The sequence below is a fragment of the Triticum aestivum genome, chromosome 2D (assembly GCF_018294505.1).
Source record: "Triticum aestivum cultivar Chinese Spring chromosome 2D, IWGSC CS RefSeq v2.1, whole genome shotgun sequence".
In the NCBI taxonomy this organism is placed as follows: Eukaryota; Viridiplantae; Streptophyta; class Magnoliopsida; order Poales; family Poaceae; genus Triticum; species Triticum aestivum.
This window is the reverse complement of record NC_057799.1, coordinates 9,241,580-9,266,727: the sequence shown is the minus strand read 5'-3', so window position 1 is coordinate 9,266,727 and position 25,148 is coordinate 9,241,580. Positions and strand designations below refer to the sequence as shown.

At 41.9% G+C, this 25,148-nt stretch overlaps 1 protein-coding gene across 1 annotated transcript; it reads right to left on the bottom strand.

Moving 5' to 3' along the window:
• Positions 1-3,083: 3,083 nt before the first annotated feature.
• LOC123051029 (transcription factor TCP12-like) lies at positions 3,084-8,311 on the bottom strand. The gene has a single exon (XM_044473765.1). It carries the CDS (start codon positions 8,039-8,041, stop codon positions 7,331-7,333), a length of 711 nt encoding a protein of 236 aa, XP_044329700.1. The 5' UTR covers positions 8,042-8,311; the 3' UTR covers positions 3,084-7,330.
• Positions 8,312-25,148: the final 16,837 nt, after the last annotated feature.

Below are 25,148 nucleotides of genomic sequence, written 5' to 3'. Positions count from 1 at the left end.
CAAGAGCATGCATGCACACTGACTGTATGCATGTGCGCACAACCAATGCATGGCGCTGGCCGGAGGCCGGTTGTGCGTTTGGTACCTCCGAAACAGTCGAACACTGTGCGTCGTACCTTATCCGATTAAGAAATGCTCGCGCGTCTAATCACTAGCCTATCCTCACTCACGGAATCACTGACCCATCTCCGCGTGTTTTTTGAAAAGGGGGAAAGAGAGACGACGTTGCTTGGCTGTCCAATCAGAAAAACAATGGAAGAAGTATATATATGTAGGCATGTAGGTAGGGTGCGGTGCGGATCAGCGGATGCTTCGGCGAGAAACGTCGCGCTGCTAGCTGCGACCTGTCGTCCGTCCGTCCGGGCGTCAGCGATCCACGTCCATGCCGATCTCTATCTGGGTGGTGCGAATCATGCCTACGGAGAGTAGTATCTCAGTTTTCACTACCCGACGATCGGATCGCGTACCTGCTCGACCTCGACAGGCTTGATATGAATAAACATATATACTTGCGCATGCTAGCTGCTGAAGAGATCTGAATGTTCCCCTCCAGATTGCATACATTTGCATTTGGTTACTAGTCTAGACCCCATGTATACCGCATTAAGTGATGCTAGAAATTGTCTACTCCTATAAAAACTCAGTTGGTGATGATGGTTTGTCTGCCACCCATCTTTTTTGACCATTAGATCTGCATCTAATGACTGTGATGTAAATTGCGGCCTTTTTGCAACAATATCTCACTTCTCTGCTTCAATTTACAGGAAACCACCTAGTATCTTGAAACCAACCACAATCCTACCTTACCTCATCAAAACATCCTAAAGAATATATTTTGAGTGAAACATAAGATATTTTTAGTGATATATGTATATAAAAACCAGACCGCTTTCTTTCAAATTTATGAATATGAATTATTCTACTTTGGATCCGTTGCAATGCACGGGCACATTGCTAGTCACCGTTGAAGTTGTTGTTGAAGAACATCGTCGCCTGTGTTTTCTGATGAGAAAGTTCGTACGAATATGGTTATTGTTGTAGTTTTCGACCGTGGATCTAATCGCTTTGTGTTTGTTTTCTTTTTTCATCGCCTCACATAGCTTTGGCCTTATATGATTTTGCTATTTGCTGGCGTGTTTTGTGTGTTGCTTGTTTACGTCCTATCTATTTAAAGGGCGGTGTGTTCTCATTGTATTTGTATCCTCTTGATGTTTCAATGAGCTAACAAAATCCACCATTTTGTCAAAATTATCACTATTGAAGTATGAAGTATTGAGCACCTGAGCAGCATACTTCGGAAATTTGCAGGGGCACGCATGTGCGGGGGCACACACCTGCCAAGACCTCCAGGGCCGCTCGATTGCCTCATGACTCGCGAAGTAGTTGGATCCCACATGACGGCACAATAAGTTTTAATTTTTAATCATTGAAACTTACCATTTTGTACTAAATTTCAAAAGTTGAAACTTAACATCTGGAGACGATATACAAGTTACTGTACCCATATATAGTCTTCATTTTCTTTTCCGTCACGCACAATACAGTGGAAGGTATTCCTTCGCGAATTGTTTTTATACGGTTACTAATGTTGGACATGGATATTTCCAGAAATTTTCAAGTTTTTTTTTTTACTTTTTTCAAATTATTAATGTGTTTTGCATATTCTGCGCACCAGCACCCGAGAGCCACAAGTTCCCTCCCTCTCTCCAACATACTTCTATATATTTTTTATTTACCTATTTGGAGAAATTATTAGGGAAAGAATATGCCAGAGCACAACTATTAGGAATTGGTAGTTGTGGGAGCATAGGATTATAATCCCTTATCATTCTGTCCACACAACTACTCCATCCTTTTTGATTTAGAGGGCTCTGTTATATTTTGTGTCACTTTGACCACTAATTTAGCTAACAAAATATGAGTTATGTGCAACATGAAGTATAATTTTGTGACATATAATTCATACTTTGTATGTTAAATCGGTGGTCAAACTAGATTCGAAATACGAGGGAGAATTATAAACTGGAACGGAGGGAGATAAAGTGTGTATGGTGGCAATAATTTCATAACGTACACCCTCGTCGCCTCTCTCCAACAATTGACAGCCTACAATTACCATTCAACTCTAACTAAAACCAATCACAATATACTGTCAACTGTCAAACGGACGGCCAACATTACCATACCTGAGTTGTTTTTGCGCAACATGTCTGCCATGTCTTCGCCACATTGCCAACACGCCACCTTTATAAAGATCAACAAACACTGTAGTAGTACCTTTCAAAAAAGAAACACTGTAGTACCACATGTAGGGAAAGAGAGAGGTGCTGCAACGTGGGTTCTCTCTCTGATCTATGGGCCCCACGTAGGTATAATATTGTTTATTAGGAAGCTAGTATGACACGAGAGTTTGAGTCTGTTAGATTATATGTTAGACTTGTAATATGAGTTGATCAAAAGCGACTCGGTTTAGGAAACCCAGGCTAAGTCAGTTTGTGACGTAGGCCTTTATATATCTCTTGTACCCCCAATTATCAATACACAAGTTTCATTATAATTTTACAGTCATTAGGAAAATTATTGTTATACTCTGTTGCACATTACTTCTAATATCATGTCATGGGGTTAATATTATTATTTTTCTTTTATTGATTCTTTTAGCAGGGAATTTTCACGCGGGTTTGATCCATGTATATACATCCCCACCACGTCACTCAAACCCACTCCATATAGAGATGGAGTTGACGAGGGGGCTGACTGCCAACTATTGAGATGGTAAAATGGATTTTCCACTATAGTTAATGTGTACTACACTGTAATCTTTGTACAGACTTACCCCTAAAAAAATATGTGTGCATACTTGATGAAGCAAACCAAATAAACTAAAAATAAAAAGTAATTGCCAAATTAAGATACTTGCATGTTTCGGGTTAATCTGATGCTAGATAGCCACAGTACATCGCCTTTTTTCCTCTTGTTGTCCTTATATACTGCAGCTTCCGTTTACAACATATTACCAAACTTTTATGCGAGTAGTATTATGTGTTCACTCTTACTTTTCCAGTTTCATGTACTAGAAATGTTGCAGTATCGTGTGTATTTAAGAGTACTCCTGGTGCGGGCATGCATTTTCTATGAAATCTGATTAATTCTCCACCTGATTCCATCCACTTACACTAATTAGCTAGGTACTAATCCTGTAAAGTACACTCCATTATGTGATGAAATATGTCAATAATGTTTTTGCTCACCATAATTTTTTAAAGGATCATATCAATCTTGATGTGCTGTATTATTTTTTTCCAATTCAATGCTGGCTATATAGGACTCTTTGTTAGCTGTTGCTGGGGCACACATTTCTATATGTGTTAAATGGCTTATTTGGAGAAAGTAATAGGAATAGAACCTATCCTGGCATATCTAGGCGAATGTTATGACAACTGACAAAGGCCAGAGGAGGGTCAAGATCAATATCCAGTTTTAATAAACTCTAGCTAGAATCCCTTTCGGTTTTTCCATGCAAAATATAAATTATGAACCTACCTATACTTATGAAGTATTCGATTAATTTTGTGGATAAACTCTCTGCTCATCATGGCTGTGTATCATGGGATCATTTCTAAATTTTGGTGGGACGAGTCAATCCCTTGTTTCGCCTTGGGCTTCATGCTCATGGTGGACCAAACCCATCACATCCCTCAAATCCTAAAACAATAATAGAGTTAGGATCAGAGATGGTCTATATTCACCATTCGTCCCATTCCTCAAACCAAAGACCACAGTATATTCTTAATAAATTTGAGCGGGCTTGGAAAAGGTCACCAATGATCTAACAAAACTAGCTCCAGAAAGTCTGTATCAGAATGTAAATATTTCATGTAGCTAACCAAATTTAATGCTGAAAATATAATAATGGCAACTGACTCACTGACTCCCAGCTAGTACGTACTATCTACTATATGCAAATTCTTAGTTCGGGGGAAACCTGAAAGTAGACATTTAGAGGGAGAAATATCCAAGTTCATAAAACTGTGTTATGCTCAATTAATAGAGTAATACCAACTAGAACCCCTAATAATTAAGATTATCTTAGCATGCAGATACCAACTCTTTCTATTATTCCTATGCCCAGATCTTGAATCCAAGACATCGCATCAGTTGATGGATGGATTCCTTTCTTATGCAGGTATGAATGACTTTGTATGAAATTATGGATGTTCAATATACAAATGACCTTGTATGATATCGAACATGCATATAAAAAGTACGGTTGTCTATAGCTCCAGAATTTTGCATTAAAACCCACAATTGTAAAATGCAGATAATTTGTGTATTGAGTTATAGACACCAGCTTGTGTACTACCTGAGGTCCCAAACAAACAAAACATGTTCTTTCTCCAATCTCTGTCACTATACTCACCAAAATTAGTGAGTATAAAACCATCAGCACATCAGATAAAAGAAATTGTTCAGTATACATATGGTTTTTTGAAATGCAGTATACATATAGTTAGGTAGGCATAAACGTAATGGACACCACTATTTGCACATTTAAGGTAGAAACAACTACCTAAATATATAAACAAGAACTTATTTTCTGCAAAACTTATGGATATATTAGTACATGTATGGTTGTTGCTCATGTACACACCATGCAATCTTAGTGAGTCAAAGGCTTATTTTCTGCCATCTTTACTTTGTGATATTCTACATGGGAGCCTAGCTTTCAAGTCTAAATCTAGCTAGAGTATATATATAGATGGATCAAATATTTCACACTAATCAAATTTAGCTAGATGGAGAACCAGTAGTTACTACATACAAAAATCTGTACACATGATGATGACAAGAAGAAGCATGATTAATTTCCACATGGATAACTATAAGGTAAACTGAAATTAGCATCGTCACAAAATAAAAAGAATTTTATGTATTGGTCACCATTCAAAACATACTGTACAAGGAAAATATTATCAAAGCAATTTAGGTAATTATAAGCTTAGGTTTGTGTCACAAAAGAATTTCACGTATAAGTGACCATTTAAAATGTATTTTACATGCAAAACTCTCTGCAAGTTGAGTTGACAGCTTTGGTCACAAATACCTTCTCTATAATGTGTGTTCATTGTTATGGTTTTCATCTCCATGGTTTGTAAAAGATAGAGGATAGAGAGGTGTCAATTTGACTTTTAACAGCAGACCCTCTAAGAAACTAATTAACACTAGTGATAATAAACTTTTGGCTGCTGATTGTTGAGAAGTTCCACAAACTGGAAAAGTTTTTCGCTAATTTAGGCAAAAGGAATTGATGCTAGCTAACCAACTACACTGAAAGACTAATTAAAATCAACAATGTTTGCTTTCAGATGCTTGAGATACATGGCACGCACTACATTCTTCTGACTTCATGTACAAGATTACAAGGTGTTCAATAGTTGAGTGCACAAATGAGTTACTTTCTGTTAGCTTTACTTGCTGTTACTCAGATCATATACATTTTTTCCTATCTTTCTTATACTTCTAGTGGACCAGTGTGTGAGCAAATGAGTCAGTGTGTTTATTCTGGCCAACAAATGCAGTAGCTCTGCCTTATAAGCAAGGAAGGAAAGTTATGTACAAGAGGTCTCACAAATAAGGTTTCCAATTTGTGTAAATTCTTTGCTTGATCAACCTAATAAATTGCACTATTGCTAGATATGCCTTTTCCTACAGGAAGGTAATTACCGATTCTTGATGAACAGGGTCCGGGATTCTTCATTTGTAAGTAAGGAAGAAACTTTTGAGGCCGCATGCAGTTATTTAAGAACAGGGTAGATGAGTTACTTTTCTTCTGTAGGCTAAAAAGCTCCCCAGACTTTCATAATTATACATGTGGATAACTGGACATGGAATAATGGGTACAAGGAGGAAAGCATTTTAAAGAAGAACACTACGAAAAGCTATATTCTTTTCTACTGCTATATTTGCTTTGTAAAGACCTTTTATTGTACCTTATTTTAAAAAAATCAATATCTCTGCAGTAGGTACACACTCCTATAAACATATTGACATCGTGAGAGGAAAATCTGGTGGTCAAGATGGAAGAACTTCATATCTAGAACATCTCACTACTCAAGTCAGTTGAAGTGCTGCAATATAAGTACAGCAATATGGTCATACAGTAAATTAACAAAATGGAGAGACAGGTAATAAGGCACATGAAGCATTTAATGAAACCGCTTGATCAAGTGTCACTAGCCCATGATTATTCTGTTGTAGACTTTCTAGGTGTACTATTTGAACACACCAGTGTACATGCATACTGCTAGTTTAAATTTTCTGTTTAGTTTGACAATATATTAATTAATTGTAAGTTGGCCATACATCCAGAGAATACTTTGTACCAACCAGTTGGCTTGTCATACATACTTATAGTCAATGTTTCAAAGGGATATATGCTATTCAGAATTTCAGATATAATGATTCTAGACTAGCTAATTATAAATTTATATTCACTATCATGATACACATGCTTTATGTTTTGACAACTCTGCTCACAGGCACCTTTTTCTTTTCTAATCATTCTCATATACATGCGATACAGGTATATCTCTTGCATTAATTTTTTTTGCGAGATATATCTCTTGCATTAATGTGATACTTATATTAGTCTTCCTCTAGACCTGTGTGACTTGTATGTGAATAGCTTTCAGTGAGGATAACAGATAATTCAACTAATTAACTCAAACTCAAGGTGACACTGAACCAATATATAATTGACAGAAATATAGTGCCATCCGAATTTGATAAAAAAGATAGATCATTTCTGTAACCAGAGGACCTGCAGCCTGCTTATACATCCTTGTATACTGCATGAAGTATAAAGCCCTAACTCAGGGAAACCTATCAGTTGTGCTAGATTAAGGTAGAAACTAAGTATATGCATTTGTCATAAATTCATTCTTGTAAAGATATGTGATGTGAACAAATTGAGTACATTTAGTTTGCACTAGCTAGCTGTTACTAGGATGGTTCAAGAATTTCACCTGAAATTGATTGCCCAAACCTTCCGATCAAAACTGTATGTGACCTCTTAAGGATGATATTCCCATGTAGCACTGGAAAACACAGAACAGCTCCAAGAGAACCTCAAAATTAGCACATCAGCAAAATATAGTTGGCAAAGTTAGTGGAACACACCCAGCATGAACATAAGATTTGCAAGAACTCAATTAATCTCACCGTTTGGACACAAAGTTTGCATACCAATATGTCATGCAGCTGCATATATACAAGAAATCACCTTGAGTAATTAGAATTAGTACTCCGCCGTTATTGCAGCTCTCATTAATTAGTCCAATCCTTCCATCGGCTGTCCTATCGCCGCCGGCTCCGACATGAACCAGTCAAGCTCACCTTCGCCGCCGATGCCTTTCATCAGATCTCTGACGTCCTGCTCTTCCTCCCTCGCATCCTCGAAGAAGCCGGTGCCGGAGGAGGTCGCCCCCTCCCCTTTCTCCTTCGACGGTCCTGCAGCGGCGGCAGCAGCGCCCCCCTGGGTGGCGTCGGCAAGCCGGTCGATGGCCGGCTTGGACTGCGTGAGGAGCCACTCCACCGTCTTGCTGGCCTTGTCGAAGCCGAGGAGGTCCTGCAGCGCGAAGAACTCGCGCGCCACGCCGACGGACAGCCGCATCCGACGGTCGCGCACCCCCTGCGCCGTGCGGATCTTGCTGTGCCGGTCCGTCCGGAACGGCCTCTTCCGCGCCGCCCCAACGACTGCACCCCCTGGCCCCGGCGCCCCATTATTCCCCGGCTCCCCCCGCTCCGCCGGAGCTGGAGCGGTCACCGGCTGCCAGAGCACCGCTTCCAGGGTCCCCTCCTCTTGCAGCAGCAGCTGCTGGTGGTGGTACATCTCGGCGGGGAAGAACTGGAAGTACTCGCCAAAAGACGACGCGGCTGGATGCATGTGGCGGCCGATGGGCAGTAGGGTTTGATACTGGCGGTTCTTGGTGGGATACTCAATGATGATGATGGTGATGATAACGGTGGATGGTTGGGTCATCTCTCAAATAGTTCGAAGCTTCAGTAGCAAACCAAACCAACCAGTAAACTAATGTGGATCAGTGGATGGACAGCTAGAGGTCCCTGCTCTAGTAGTGGCCGGCACTACTAGCTAGTGTTAATGCGGATCTAAATCTTACTTCTACTTTTACTGCTCCTTTCTTGTTCTATGTCAGGTAGAGCTAAGCATCCATGTCCAGGGAAGGGAAGGGGCTGGAAGAGGAGGAGAGGGGAAGAAGAGAGGTGAGGGAGGACGAGCTAGCTAGCTAGAGACTGTAGGCCGGCATCTAGATAGGGTACTCCTTCGGGCCCACTTGAGTATTAAGATATGGACAAGTACGTCTATCTAGAGTAAGTACATTGCAGGAGTACTACTACCTAGATTGCATTTTTTTTATATTACACTTTTTTGTTATGAATTTCTTTCTTTTTGTACATTGCAGGCTGCACTCTCTTCATGGCCGGATGGCAATGTCATTTGATGTAGCTAGATTAGCTAGCTCTCAAAGCTGTTACCTATGTGTCCTGGCAAGTGGGGTCAGGAGAGGTAAGGCTGTCTAGCGAGCTTGTCTGCTTCTGCTGGTGGGTGTGTGTGTGGGCGAATGATGAAGGCATTATTGTGAGGCAAATGTCTATGTGTGTGTGCAGTTATTACTGTAGGGACGGGCGCAGAGCTACAGGCCAATACCCATGTGAGAATGGTCAGGTATTTGTACACATCTAACCATACAGTGCTAGGTAATGATGGGATATTTGATTATTTAGCACTACACACGTTGTATGTTAGGGCAACTCCAACACCGAGCAACAAATTACCCGCAAATGTCATTCAGATATCCAAATTCTCACAAACCAGAAACAAAGTGGGGAATGTCTGAGGGAGTTCGGACGTCCGCCACGTCGGACACTGACAAACCATTCCGCCGTGCAGCCGTGGCATCCATATCAGATGCATTGTGAAGGAGGAGCTGCCCTCCTCATGATGTGAACTGGGTCCCGATCTTTCGATGAGAGAGGATAACTACGATTTTGGTGGGACTTGACCCTCACGATCCGGCTACCAACCGTACAGGGAGAACAGTACACGACTGATATCCACGGCAATAGCTGAACCATATCATCAAAATGATTACTTATAACAAGACTTCTCACATGTCCTTAAGAATAGAAGTAACTACTCACAAATCATGTTCATGTTCAAGATCACAGAGGTATTGAATATCATTAAGGATCCGAACATATAATCTTCCACCCAATAAACCAACTAGCATCAACTACAAGGAGTAATCACCACTACTAGCAACCCACATGTATCAATGTGGGGTTTTGGGTCAAACATTGAATACAAGAGATGAACTAGGGTTTGAGATATAAGATGGTGCTGGCGAAGATGTTGATGAAGATTTGTCATCCCATGATGAGAGGATCGTTGGTGATGTCGATGGCTTCGATTTCCCCCTCCCGGAGGGAAGTTTCCCTGACGGAATCACTCCGTCGGAGAGCAAAAGTGCTCCTGCCTAGGTTCCACCTCGAGAGGATGACGCTTCGTCCCGAAAGTCTTCTTCTTATTTTTTTTCTAGGGAAAATAGACTTATATAGCAAAATATGGGTACCAAAGGCCTGCCAGGGGGCCCACAAGCTCATAGGGCGCGCCCAAGGGGGTAGGGTGCACCCCCTGAGCTTGTCGCTCCCTGGTGGCCCCCCTCCTGGTATTTTTTTGCCAATATTTTTTATATATTCCAAAACAATTCTTTGTAAATTTTTAGGTCATTTGGAGTTGCGCAGAATAGCTATCTCTGCTGTAGCCTTTTTTGGTCCAGAATTCCAGCTGCCGGCAATCTCCCTCTTCATGTGAAACTTGCAAAATAAGAGAGAAAAGGCATAAGAATAGTATCATAAAGTGAAATAATGACCCAAAACATAATAAATAATAGTAGGAAAACATGATGTAAAATGGACGTATCAACTTCCCCAAGCTTAGACCTCACTTGTCCTCAAGGGAAAGCGAAAATCGATAATCATGACCACACATTTAGAGAGAGAGGTGTCGATAAAATAAAATACAGACATGAAAGCATCATGATCATTATTATATCAGCAATATATTATCATAAAACTTCTCATGAACAAGTAAAAATCCATCCACAAGGTAAAGTATAAATTATAAACTTCATTGCAAACTAACAAACTATGATCTCAGTCATTGAAACAATTGCATTGTATCATACTTTCAGAAAGAGTCTATGTAAGAGCTTTGTTTAGGAAGTTCACATACTCAACTATCATTTAGTCTTTTATGATTGCTGACACTCAAAGCATATTAAAGGAGCAAAAGTTTCAGTCAAACACAGAGGAAGATGGGGGCTTATAGTTTCGCCTCCCAACTTATTGACCTCGGGTAATGTCAACAATAATAATTCATGATCACCTACATCCATCTGGATATATATGTCTAGATCTTTCCTCACCACATGATGCTTGCCAGGAGAAAAATAAAAACGGAATAGAGAAGTACACTATTGACTCTTGCATAAAAGTAAATACAGAAAAGTACAAGATAGGCCCTTCGCAGAGGGAAGCAGAGGTTGTCATGCGCTCATTATTTTGGATGTGCAAGCTTTAATGTAAAGGAACATTAGTTTATATTGCCCCTTGTGATAGTAACCTTTATTATGCAGTCCGCCGCTTTTATTTCTTTAGCATCACAAGATCGTACAAAGCTTATTTTCCCTTATAATAAAATATCATACATATTTTGGAGAAATTTTTATTGCTTGTTGCACCGACGACAACTTACATGAAGGATCTTATTCAATTCATAGGTAGATATGGTGGACTCTCATGACACGAAACTGGGTTCAAGAGTTTTTGGATGAACAAGTAGTATCTCTACCTAGTTCAAATTTTTGGCTGGCTATAGATTAGGAGCAAGCACCACATGTTAGAGGATCCATGAAACTATAACTTCTATGTGAATATAAGCAAACATAAGTCATCACATTGTCTTCCTTGTCCAATATCAACTATTTGATCAAGCATAAAATATTTGATGGGGGCTCACAATCATAAAAGATGTCCAAGATAGTATATTTATATGTGGGAACTCTCTTTCTTTAGTATTTTTTCATGAATTGCAACAATGACCAATGCTAGGTTTGTTAACTTCCAATAAATTCATTAATTATACTACTTTTATATGAAGTCATCACTCCCCATGGGATTAGCATATATATGATCATTTTATTCCATTTTTGTAAGATTGAAATAGGAAAGTAAAACAAGTCAACTCAAACTACTCTTTATTATATAACTCTCACACTCGATTAAATGTATAGATAGATCACGAAACAAGCACTCGAAACTATATCGTACTAAAACCTTATTTTTCTAAACCACAAAATAACTAAGGATCGAACTAAGATAGATAATGATAATAAAAGTCATGGTGATACGATACCGGGGCACCTCCCCCAAGCTTGGAACAAGCAAAGGGTGGTGCCCATACCCGTGTACTCAGGTGTCTTTCTTCGGTGATGATGGTGTTGTAGTGGTAGGTTTGTCCTCCTCTTCCACGACATAGGCTCTCCATCATAAAAGGATGAACGTGTTTCCAGAATCCTAAAATTTACAGCTAAGCTCATAACTTTAAACCTGGATTCATACTCAAAATTTTGGTTTTGTAAGTCAAAATTTGGGCGTGAAGATGATCAATCCATTCATTGAGCTTAAAGTTGACATCCCCAACATCATTGTTGTCCACTTTGTGCTTATGGATGAATTTTGTGATCATGGAGTGGTTGGCGCTGAGTCCGCGCTCCACCATCCCTTGGCACTTGAAGATCTCCTACTCCACTTCTTCAAGCCTGGCCTTCTTGCTTCTGTCCTTCTTGGGTCCTTGAACATCCTAGATGTGAAGCACCCCTTCACGCATCTCAATGATCTGAGGTTGTTTCATCACCTCCGGGAGGTAAGGGTTAATGACCTTCTCATAGAAATTTCCTTGGACGAGCTTCGAGGCTCCATGGCGATCTATTGTAAGCTATAGGATGATTAATACCTGCTTCCAGAAGCTTTAGTATTTCAGTTCTTACCACATCCTTTATTTTATGATTTAGACAACATTGATGTTCAACAATTGGCTTAGCATCAGGCTCCACATTAATCTTGTGTTGACATAAAGTGGGACTAATGGCCTTAAGATCATAAAGAGTATATCCAATGGCCGCACGATGCTTCCTTAGAATTCTAAGTAATCTCTTTTCTTCATTCACTAAAAGGTTAGCACTAATAATAACATGATATATCTTCTTTTCATCAAGATAAGCATACTTTAGTGTATCAGGTAGTTTCTTTAATTCAAACACAGGATCACTCTTAGGCGGTGGAGGATATCCTAGAGTTTCAATAGGCAAATTATGTTTAAATTGAAGGAAATATGTCCTAGAGGCAATAATAAAGTTGTTATTTTATATTTCCTTATTCATGATAAAGGTTTATTATTCATGCGAGAATTGTATTCACTGGTACGCGTTGGTGCTATACAAACGGTTTTTAACCCCTTTCCGCGACGGCATTTGGAACTGTCGCCAAGTGAGTGTGGGCGATAGGGGGGTCCTTCCCACACGACCCAGAAACCGTCGGGGATAGGGAGCCTTGATGCATACAGTTGTCCCTATATAACCGTTTTCGATATCTCGAATATCCCAAATGCTTCATCCTTGCTACTCGTTTGTGCTCGCATTGCAATCATAGTCGGAGTTTTGTGGTTTTACCTAAAACCAGGCAGATTCCAGGCACGGGAGCTTTCCAGGCAGATGCCAGGCAGATTCTAGGCACGGGAGTTTTACGATGCCTGGCACATCACAAACAGTTCATGATTATAAACCGTGTACGATAGGTAGACAATCACACACATTTAGTTTTCCTGCACTGTATGTGATAGTGTTTGACATCACACACGCTTTGCAAACGGCAACTGTGTGCATGCTTGCACACATTTCCTCTCTGTGAACCGTCTTGGATTATGGTGTATATTGCAAACGTTTGTGTTTTACCAACCGTGTGTACCGTAATGACCTGCACACCGTAATTTTTCCCTAATTTAATTGCTGCTATTTAAAATTGTACCTAATTTAAACTTGAAAGTAGGCTATAGCTTTATTCATATCCATGAGGTTTAAACAACCAATGCATTATTTGATTCACAGGTACATATGTTTAAGAATTACATAAGCACCAAATAAAGAATGATGACATATGTTTAAGAATTACATAAGCACCAAATAAAGAATGATGAACCAGGGTTCTATACTTGTACTATTACAGATGGTAAAGAAAGAGGCGACATACATTCCGGTTGCTGAACAAGGTGAAGCGGAATGGCCCTATTGTGCTCTCCTGGATGCAGAAGGCATGCAGGATTCTAGTCTAACCCCTTGTGATGGCCGGCCGCCAATCATGTAGTTTGAGAGGTAATTTTGAGTAAACTGCTTCAAGATCCACTGCAAAAGAAAAAAGATTCAGATATTGTCATCTAACACAACTCATTACGGGCAGTAAAAAGAAGGCTACAGGGTTCATACTTACCATCCTGCAGTTCCCTGTTGTCTTGCATAAAGTGTAAACAAATAGTTCAATTGACATCTTTTGACCCATTTTAATAACAATCTTTATCAGTTTCCTCACTTGATGCTGGTTCATGAATATCTCATTGCCCCATATGCAGAAAGGGTCAAAGTGTGGATCTTTGGCAATGATATATGCACCTAAAAGCAACAAGTTAATATTAAAAGCTAAACAACAATTGAAAGATGATGTAGTACACCACTCCCTCCATCCCATTATATAAGATTTATTACATGTATATCTAGACATCATCAGAACATTGAGGTAACACTCTTCCTTGTTTCTATGTAGCTTGGGATTGCATATTTAGTCATTCAGTACAATGCATGTTGCTATGTAGCCTCAGATATATTAAATATGGCCCTAGTTAACCTACTGATAAATGGGTTACAGATATATTCAGTGAAATGTCTGACTTGATGATTAATCCCTTATCAGCGCCAGGCTATATGGTACCAGCTACCGATATCCTGAACAGTGAGTACATATAAGCAATGCGATGAAACTATCCTCGATGGAAAACAACACTGTTCTCAATATTGTCCTGCATGAGTACATATAAAGGCATGTTAAGCACAACAGGCTAAACATCAACCAAATATATCCATGGTAGACAACATAATCTACAAATGATAGCTTTAGTGTGTAGGCTTAAGCACGCTAGTTAAGCAAAACAAGAAGTGGAAAGGTGTGTTAACTGCATCAGGCATAACATTTAAAAACAAGCAAATAGTCATTCAAACTGGTATTTTGCAGGTCTACAGTACACTAGTTATTGTTAAAAAAGCGAAAAGGCATGTTAACTGCAATATCCTTAACAGCAACCAAATATCGTAATTCATAGTGGTATCGTTTAAACTGTTATTGATGAAACTGAACTGCATGGCAAATAGTTGCACATATAGAGCATCACATTGTGAAGAACTGAAATAAACAAGTCAAAATGACATCTCTAGCCGATCCTTAAAAAGTTAAAGGACTAAAACCCTTAGTGGATATATATATATACTCCAGCAATTTTTGGCCTTTTCTAGTCGATCCACTAAACTTAAGGTTGTAAACTTCAATTTGATCAAGTTCCAAGCAGGTTCAACCGAAAGTAGCATGCATTCAAACATAAACATAGATAGTTTTGCATAACAGAACATAAAACATAAATTTAAACTAAGCTAAACTACTTCCGGTCGAAGTAGAGGTCGAGCCAATCCTTCCTCGTCATGTACGGTGTGCCGCGAGCTGGGTCCGGGCCGGTACCGTCATCAGGGTCATTGGGGAAGGCACTCCTTCACTCGTCGACGTCGATCTCCTCATCCTCGGGGCCCACCTCGAAGCCCTCCGTGCCGCCGTCGCCGCCGTCTTCGACCTCGTCATCGGAGGAGAACGCGATAACCTCGCCGCCTTCGAGCTCGTCATCAGAGGAGAGCGCGATAACCTCGTCGCCCTCCGCGCCGGCGAAGATCGCCCGCTCTGCCTCCACGAGCTCCGGGTGCTGCCGGCGGAGCTCTTGCATGTAGGCCTCCTCGGCCTCGAGGCGCTCCCACACCTCGCGGTCCTCCCGCGCCATAGCCAAGCTCACCACCCCTGGCTCCGGCTGAACGAGGTCGATCGGACGTGTGCCGAAGGGGAAATTGAGCCTAGCCGCCACGCCATGGTAGCGGACCTGCCAGCGGTCGTACTCCATGGCCGCGAGGTCGGTCGTGTGGAAGCTACCGAGCCACCAGTGGGTGTGGGTCTCCCGATCTATAATCTTGGCGACCCACGTCCCCCACCGCCACTGCCGGACCCCGAGGTATGACCTCGTCGGCTGCCGGGTCCGAGGGAGGACGGGGAAGTCCTCGAACCGGCATAGGGGCGCGGCGGCAGGCGGATCGGGGGACCGGCGACGGTGGATTGAGCCCGCGGAGGGCAACGGGGACACCTCGGCGGCCACCTCGCTGGCGTCGGGCGAAAAGGCCGCGATAAACCTGTTTTTGGCCATTGGCTCCTCGAGCTCCCCGGCACACAGGCAGAGGTTGAGGATGGAGGCGCCGGCGATGGCGGCGACCTACCAATGGTTTTGAGGGTTGTGTGTGTCTGTGTGAGCGGAGGTTTTGGGGTGTGTGTGGACGGGGGGGCAAGGTGGTGTTTGTGGAAATACTGTGGCAGCTGAAAATTTTACTAGGCGGGGCTACTGAAAATTTGGATCAAGGGCGAGCAGATATTTTTGAGATTGCGAGGGATGCAGAGGCGGGGGTAAAATGCCGGGGCCACTGAAAATTTGAATCAAGGGACTGAAGCAGAGAGGGAGTAACAGACATCGCACACGGTCCGCACATACTAATCGTGTGCTATCAAACATTAAAACCTTTCAGGCGGTAGATATTTTTGAGATTACGAGGCAGTAATATTTTCGAGATTGCGAGGGATGCAGAGGCGGGAGTATTTGGGGAGCGAGCTAGTGTGCTTGACACACCGGCTGTGGACTGTAGCTGACGCACCTTCTCGCGTAAGCCATAAGTGTACTATACACTGACGGTGCTCCAGGATATTTTGTGTTGCATCTCACACGGATGGTGATAATAAACTGTGTGCGATCTACTTGATTTTTCATCTTGATTTGAATTACATAATGAGGTCACAGCGGCAATGGACGATGTTTGAATTGCTATACCTTTTATCTGCAGTGAACATGCAACTATATATGTGTAGTAAAAGAATTGGAATTATTCAGGGTTCGTTTGAACATTTTATACATTAAATTGGTTTTGTAGCCATTTCAGGTGCACAATTCAAAATTAGACTACATGCACATGCTCTGGTCCACCAACATGGGTTGTAAAATCATATATGTGTCCATTGGTTTATGCTTATGTCCCATGCAAGAAATGGGGATGAAATTCGAACACCATGGCACCGTGACTCCGGCAAACGTCGACGTACTTGCTTTTGTAATTCTAGTAAATCCAAAATTCGTCCGAAATTCATGAAACTTGGCATGCGATCATGGAGCGGCATCAACATGCCGTAGTAAAATTTTTGTCCCATTTGGGGCAGGTTTGGGTATAAGATTCTCATAAACCATAGCTTCTCACAACAAGTGTGATGGTTTCGGTAGGGAACGTTTCACCTTTCTGGACGAAATGATATCCGTTGCCTCTTCTCGATTTCAAATTTTTTCCTAGTGTCAACATAGAACAACAGGAGAGTTGTGTCAATTTTTGGCATTTTTCGGGGTTCGCTTGGACATTTTTATACATTAACTGAGTTTTCTATGTATTCATGTGCATAATTCAAATTTGAACTATAGGCACATGCTCTAATGCATATAAATTAGTTGAAAATTCAAATCTGTGTCCTTGGTTGCCTGCTTAGGTCCCATGCAAGAAATGGGAATGAATGTCAAACACCCTACCACCGTCACTCGGCCGCAAACATTGAGATACCTGGTTTTTTAATTCTAGTAATCCAAAACTCGTCTAAAATTCATGAAACTTGGCATGCTATCATGGAGTGCATCAACATGCCGTGGTAATTTTTTTCCCATTTGGGGCAGGTTTGGGTATATGCTTGTCACAAATCAGAGCTTCTCACAACAAGCATGATGGTTTCGGTAGGGAACGTCCCACCTTTGGGGACAAAAACGATATCCATTACCTCTTATTGCTTTCAAAAAAATTCTCGTGTCAACATAGAACAATAGGAGTGTTGTGTCAATTTTTGTGATTTTTCGGGGTTCATTTGGACATTTTTATGCATTAACTGAGTTTTCAATGCATTTATGTGCATAATTCAAATTTGAACTACATGCACATGCTCCAGTGCATATAAAGGGTTGAAAAATCAAATCTGTGTCCTTGGGTGCATGCTTAGGTGCCATGCAAGAAATGGTAATGAATTTCAAACACCATGGCACAGTTGATTGCCGGCAAAACATTGAGATACCTAGTTTTTAAATTCTAGTAAATCCAAAACTCGTCTGAAATTCATGAAACTTCGCATGCTATCATGGAGCGGCATCAACATGTCGTGGTAAAATTTTTGTCCCATTTGGGGAGGGTTTGGGTATATGCTTCTCACAAACCAGAGCTTCTCACAACAAGCATGATGGTTTCGGTAGGGAACGTCCCACCATTGGGGATAAAAACGATATCCATTGCCTCTTATTGCTTTCAAAAAGTTTCTCGTGTCAACATAGAACAACAGGAGTTTTGTGTCAATTTCTGTGATTTTTCGGGGTTCGTTTGGACATTTTTATGCATTAACTGAGTTTTCAATGCATTTATGTGCATAATTCAAATTTGAACTACATGCACATGCTCCAGTGCATATAAATTGGTTGAAAAATCAAATTTGTGTCCTTGGGTGCATGCTTAGGTCCCATGCAAGAAATGGGAATGAATTTCAAACACCAGAGCACCATTGATTGCCGGCAAAACATTGAGATACCTGTTTTTTTAATTCTAGTAAATCCAAAACTCGTCTGAAATTCATGAAACTTGGCATGCTATCATGGAGCGGCATCAACATGCCGTGGTAATTTTTTTGTCCCATTTGGGGTAGGTTTGGGTATATGCTTCTCACAAACCAGAGCTTCTCACAACAAGCATGATGGTTTCGGTAGGGAACGTCCCACCTTTGGGGACGAAAATGATAGCCATTGCCTCTTATTGCTTTCAAAAAATTTCTCGTGTCAACATAGAACAATAGGAGTGTTGTGTCAGTTTTTGTGATATTTCAGGGTTCATTTGGACATTTTTATACATTAACTGGGTTTTCAATGCATTTATGTGCATAATTCAAATTTGAACTACATGCACATGCTCCAGTGCATATAAATTGGTTGAAAAATCAAATATGTGTCCTTGGGTGCATGCTTAGGTCCCATGCAAGAAATGGGAATGAATTTCAAACAGCAAAGCACCGTTGATTGCCGGCAAAACATTGAGATACCTGGTTTTTTTAATTCTAGTAAATCCAAAACTCGTCTGAAAGTCATGAAACTTGGCATGCTATCATGGAATGGCATCCGACATGTTGTGGTATTTTTCGTGTCCATTTTGAGAGATGGCGCACTCGAATAACAGCCAACAAAGGCATTTTGAAAAAATAGTTGCCACTTTAATATCTCAAACGTTTGTATAATTCAAACCGTGTGCGTTCTGTTAACCATTCACGTGACCCCACGTGTCTTGGCTTTAATGGCTATAAGAGGTGTCGTGTGGACAGCTGCTTGATTGAACAGGAGGCGTGCGAGCGCAGTCCGGTGCGCAGGCTCACCGAGAAGCATGCAAGCTGTTCAACGCAGGATTTGTGCATCTTTTCAATGCAAACGGTTTAGATTACGGTACGCAAATTAAAGCCAGACTTCGGTGCTAAGCCAAGAGACACTGTGATTTGTCAAAATATGCAGCTAAAAATCAATAGCACTATCTATTTTTGCAACTAAAATTCAGTAATTAAGCATAGATTTCGTTCATAGATTAAGCAGTCGTTCTCACCGGGAAGCGAGACAGCCTTGGACCGCTGCCCGCCTCGCTCGCATTGGTCTGTATTAATGGCGCCGCCGAGCGGCCGCACCCCCCCCATCCTTGCCACACACACAATCCTCTCTCTCCGCCCGCATCCTCGACGCCGCTCTGAGTCCTCAAAGTCGTCAGTGTACGAGGATGCCACCGAAGCGGCCCATCAGAGGGAGTGGCGACGCCGGGGCTGTTGAAGCACCGGAGCACGGCGTGAATATGGAGACAGAGGTTCCCGACGCCGCCGACGAGGTGGAGAACGAGGCTGCCAACAAGCGGAGGCGGGTCGAGAAAGAACCGCAAGCGACTCCAGTAGGCCTAGACTTCATCAACAACCTCCCCGATGATATGTTGATAGTCATCATATCCCTCCTGCCAATCAAATATCGGGCGAGGACAGCCGCCCTTTCCCGGCGGTGGCGCCCCCTATGGCTCCTCACCCCTGTCGACCTCCTCGACGCCCACGAGCTCTACCATGGCTATCGCCAAAGCTTGGATGCATTCTCCCAGATCGTCGGCAGTCACCATGGCCCAATCAAAGACCTTATCACAGGCAAGTTTCGTTCCAATGGCAAGGACCAAGCCAAGCTTGACGAGTTGTTCCGATCCCCTGCCATAGATCAGCTCGAGAAGCTTAGTTTTAATGATGGGCATATGTGCTTGCTGCCAACGTCCGCGCTCCGCTTCGCGCCCACGCTGCGCCTCGCCAAGTTCATGAACTGCCATCCCCCCCTAATGAAGCGCCTGCTCTTTTTCTACCATGATTGAAGCACCTCGAGCTCGTCACCGTCTGCATCCCAAAGGATGACATGGAGCGCCTGCTCCGTGGTTGTACTGCACTTGAGTTCCTTCGTTTTCAGGCGATGAATTGGTCGAGTACCTTGCACATCACCTCCAGGACTCTCTGAACTATTTATGTGTGTTGCTAGTGCTGCAACGAGAGATCACAAAAGGTGGACCAGAATATGGTCACTGAGGACACACCTTCACTTGAGAGATTACTTGTAGTTGATCAACAAGGTCCAACAAGAATCAATGTCACTTCTGCGCCGAAATTGAAAGCTTCACCCAGATTCCGGGCATAGTGAAGGTCTTGGCACTAGAATCTATCGGCCCCAACCTGGACCAAGTTGTCGGTTGCCTGAGATGCTTTCCGTGCCTGAAGAAGCTGTATATCGAGGTGATGTTCCTTTTTTGTTAAATGTTAACCGTAAGGGAGTTCAATTTTTGCACCTTTTCCCAAGTTTACAATGACAATGTACTAAGATTTCTGAAGGAATTTTGGAGGATTTTAGGACATACACCCCCACCGCATATTGGTTGCTTCATTCATATGGTTACAATCGTCCATAAGCATTTCTCATTTGGATTAATTTGTACTAGTTTTCTTAGGGAATTTTTCACTCAATCCAACCTCTTGTGAAGAAGGCTACATGTTTCTAGATTGTAATCAAATGCCCATGTTAATCATGTCAGATCGAAGATGGCACGTTGGTGCATTTTACAAATCCTGCAAACCAAATGGGCGTGTAGCAGTGTTCAAAACTGCATGTAGGCACTAACACGTTCTCTTCTTTTGTAGATAATAATAGGCCCGGAGGTGGATAATGTTTATAACGACAATCACATCAAATGCCTGGATCTGCATCTCTCAAATATTACTTTGAACTCCTATCGAGGGACCTTACCGGAGATTACACTCGCCAGGTTCTTTCTTGCCAGAGCAAAGGTGCTGAGGGTACTAAGGTTGAACACGGATTTAATTAGGAAAGATGAATGGTATGATTATCAGAGCCGGCAGGTACTGCGGAATTCAAGAGCCTCCAAAAAAGCTAAACTTCGTATTGGAAGAGCATATGCCGGAGCAATTGTAAGTCACTGTGTCAAACCCAAACATGACTTGTCAGCGGATGATCCCTTTGCAGAAATGACGATGCTTGCAATGTTTGAATTTGGGCGTTGTAATCTTTGAATTTGAACCTTGCAATATTTATGGCATTTGTTATATTGAACCATTTCTGTTCTCTTATCTCAACGCAAACAGTTCATCCGAGTGAACTGCATGTCGTATATCGCACACACCTTGATCTGGTTGACCGTTTCTTTTGTGTTGCCTAATCACAAACAGTTCATGGAGGGTGAACCGTATGCTGTACATCGCACACACCTTGATCCGGCTGACCATTTCTTTTGTGTTAGCTAATCACAAATAGTTCATCCGAGTAAACCATATGTTGTACATCGCACACACCTTCATCTGGCTGCCCGTTTCCTTTGTTCCTCCTCATCGCAAACGGTTGATTGAACTGAACCGTATGCCCTGCATCGCACACGCATCTAAAATCTGAACCGTGTTTGATGCATCCTCCATCGCAAACGTTTTGCACCTTTTTTATGGTTTTTTTACACCACCATTTGTGATTATTGCATCACACACAGTTTCTTCTAAGGGTCTCTGATCGTAGTGTCGCATTAGCAGCATCCTGCAGTAGTGATTGATCGGAAACTTAAATACATGTGTGAATACATAAACAAATACCGTGTCCCTAGTAAGCCTCTACTAGACTAGCTCGCTGATCAAAGATGGTTAAGGTTTCCTAACCATAGACATGTGTTGTCATTTGATAATGGGATCACATCAGTAGGAGAATGATGTGATGGATAAGACCCATCCGTTAGCTTAGCATATGATCATTTAGTTTATTGCTATTGCTTTTATCGTGGATTTGTCATGGAAAATGTCCTTAGTGTCAGGACTTAGTCGTGAGGCCAACACAACTAATTGGTAGCTTGAGAGGGGTTGAGCGGGATGAGAGATGCGAGATTTTACCCAGGTTCGGCCCCTCACGATGTAGGTAAAAGCCTACATCCTGCTTGAGAGCATCTACTTTGATGTTGTCTAAGACTTGTCTATTGAGACCTCTAGAAAAACCTTCCCCCTCTTGGGGCGCCCCGCCCCTCCTTATATAAGTTGAAGGGGCGGGTTACATGTAGAGTCCAAGTCGGATTAAGACTTAAACTCTTCTAACTTCTCACCGTGGGATTCTTAACGTCTTGGGCTTCTCTCCATGGGCTTCCTAACGTCTTGGGCTTCTTAACCCCAAGCGACTCATCTCTGAGACTCATCTCCGTGACTCCATGCACTTGTCGAGTTACAATCTGTCTGCCGGGTCATAACTGTCTGCTGGGTTATAACTGTCTGTCGGGTCTCACCTGCCGGGTCTCATATGCCGGGTCTCACCAGTCGGGTCTCACCTGCTGGGTCTCACCTGTCGGGTCTCACCAGATGGGTCTCACCAGCCGGGTTTCACCTGTCGGGTCAGGATCTGAGATGACTTAACAGGGTTGCCTAAGTCCAGAGGTGACTTAACGTCCGGGCGACTTAAACCCAGAAATGACTTAAGTCTTAAGGTGGCTTATCCTTATGAGCCGGGTCTTGGTCGTGGGGAATATCCCCAACATTAGCTCCCAGTTTAGCTTTGAATTCATTCACGCTAAACTCTTGAAATAATAATATGTAAAGGGACCGGCTCACTCAAAAAGACCAGTTGACCAGCTCCTAAAAATTATGAATCTCTGTCATATCAATAAACTGAGGCTGGCTCCTTGAGGAAAAAATAACCTTTATTATCTTCAACTGCCTTGGCTTGATAAAATTGGTCTGATGTTGTGCCAACTTTCAATACTTCAGACTTCGATCAAAAATTCGTATGATGTTAAGTTGTCTGAATAGCTTAGAGCAAATAATCTTTGCAAATTTCTCCATAAAAAATATGAGACCTAGTTTACTCAACACTGAATTTTTTTGAAGGTGTTCTCCTTCATCTGTAGCCCCCAAGTCTTGAGTAGAACAAAGTGATAGCTTAAGACTTGCTTCAATATAAATACTGCAACCTTGAAGAAATCCGGGTTGTTCCTCTCAGTCACTAGTCATAAACTAAATATTTTTTACCTCACATGTATAGCCCCCAAGTGTCTGCTTGTCTTGCCTGCAGCAATCAAGGACTTATAACAGTCTTATGCGTATAGAACTTCAGCTAGTGTAGCCCCCAAGGGCCGGGTCATTATGCAATAATGAGCAGGGACTTTTGCAGATCTGATTATAGACTTGAGGAGCAATGTGTAGCCCCCATGTACCAGTTCAGTATGATAATACTAGGCTGGGACTCATCTCTTTGAGATAGCCGGGTCCGTTCACAATGTGATGATTTGAAAAGCAACTTGCATTAGCCCCCAAGTGCCATGGTGCATGCTTGCAGTGACATGGGACTTGCATACTTTGATATAATCCTGATTTGAATAATGGAGCCTCCAAGTGTCGGGTCGTATGCCTGCAGCAACTCGGGACTATTCCTTCCATTATAATATAAAACTATATCCATTGTCTGGATGATGTTGCTGAAAGCCCTGCATATCAATATTGAACCATGCTCTTTGTTGTAAGCTGGTATTTTTGGATGAGAAAATAATAGCCATCATTCTGAAGGAGTTTTGAAAACCTCAATCAAAATACCGGTTATTGATAACCATAATAAAAATCCAGCCATGTTGGCTATTAAAGATTTGAATAATATAATCTGGTATGAAAATAATCACAAGATCTTGTCTGCTAACAAGTTAATCCGGAGTTAAATACTTAGTGGCTCTTGGCCGATGGCGACTTAATGCACATTCATTGTAATCCGGGATTTTTGTAACACCAATTTTAATCTTTGATGATGGGCTTGAACTTAACAATTTATGTAAACCATAGCTCTGCATGTCCTGCACAAAGTTTAAACAACATATGCCCTGGCGACTTAACGTCAAAAGCCAAGGCGGATAACAACCCAAACATAATATAGTCTTATGTAAGTACATAAAAGACCAATATTGTGGACGTTCAAGCTAAAATATACTGGCGACTTAACGTCAAAAGCCAGGGGGGTTATCAAACCTCGCATACTTATATAACATGGAAAACAAACTATAGAATTGACTTACATTGTCGGCTTACATCACCATATCTAGTGAGGGTGACAACCCAAATATTTTGTAAGCGCATGATTCCAATTGCGCAAACCAAAGCATACTCGTGACTTAAAGTCCATAGCCAGGGCGGTTTGCCAAACCCAAAATGCTCAAATATGAGTCATACAATCAGGGCTGCATGGCCCGAATCGTAAAATCCGCACTTTAGTAGGAAAAATCTTTAAAGGATACAAATCCAAAATATTCACAAGAAATGAAATTCAAAAAATCCAAGTGCTTTCATTGGCCGCACAGCCTTAAAATTATCTGTCCGGCTCACCAAAGCACGGCCAGACTGACTAGCAGAGCCATGTGCTTTCATAGGCCTCACAGCCTTAGAGTTAATCCTCGCTCACTGCAAGCCGGCCCTCACGTGACAAACCGCCATTTTAACCTGAACGAGTTTAGGGTCTTGAAGAAGATTGGTAGTTAAGAGTATGGCGGATCACTCAGGATTACCTGGCGGAGTAGCATCATGCAAACAGGCAGGATAACTCGGGATTCGGCGTCCACGCCTGGTCAAGAGGGTATGAAAGCTAAACCTGGTGGGTTGGAAGCCGCCAAGTGACCTTATGAACAAAATAATAAAGACTCGAATACTTAGAGATGTTTAACGACAGAGGCCTTGAATTATCAGGGATGCCGGCACTATTATATTGATCATAATAAGATAAGCCCATAAGGCAGGATACCCATGTTTGAACCGTGCTTCAAGGCAGCAAGTTCTCTTTGGCAACCTTTAATTTTTCTGAGAACTCGAACTTGCGAGAGAGGGCCTCCTCCTGAACCGGATGTTGAGCCAGATATTGAGAGCTCAAAACTTTGTGAGGGACGGATTTCCCTTGTGCTGGATTTTAAACCGGAATCCTTCTTTTTAAGCCGAAAATTTTCTGGCGGCCTTTAAATTTTCATCAATATGGCAGTAGCCTCCGAGACCGGGTTATTTTTCCCTCCAATGTCCCGGGGTTCTTGAAT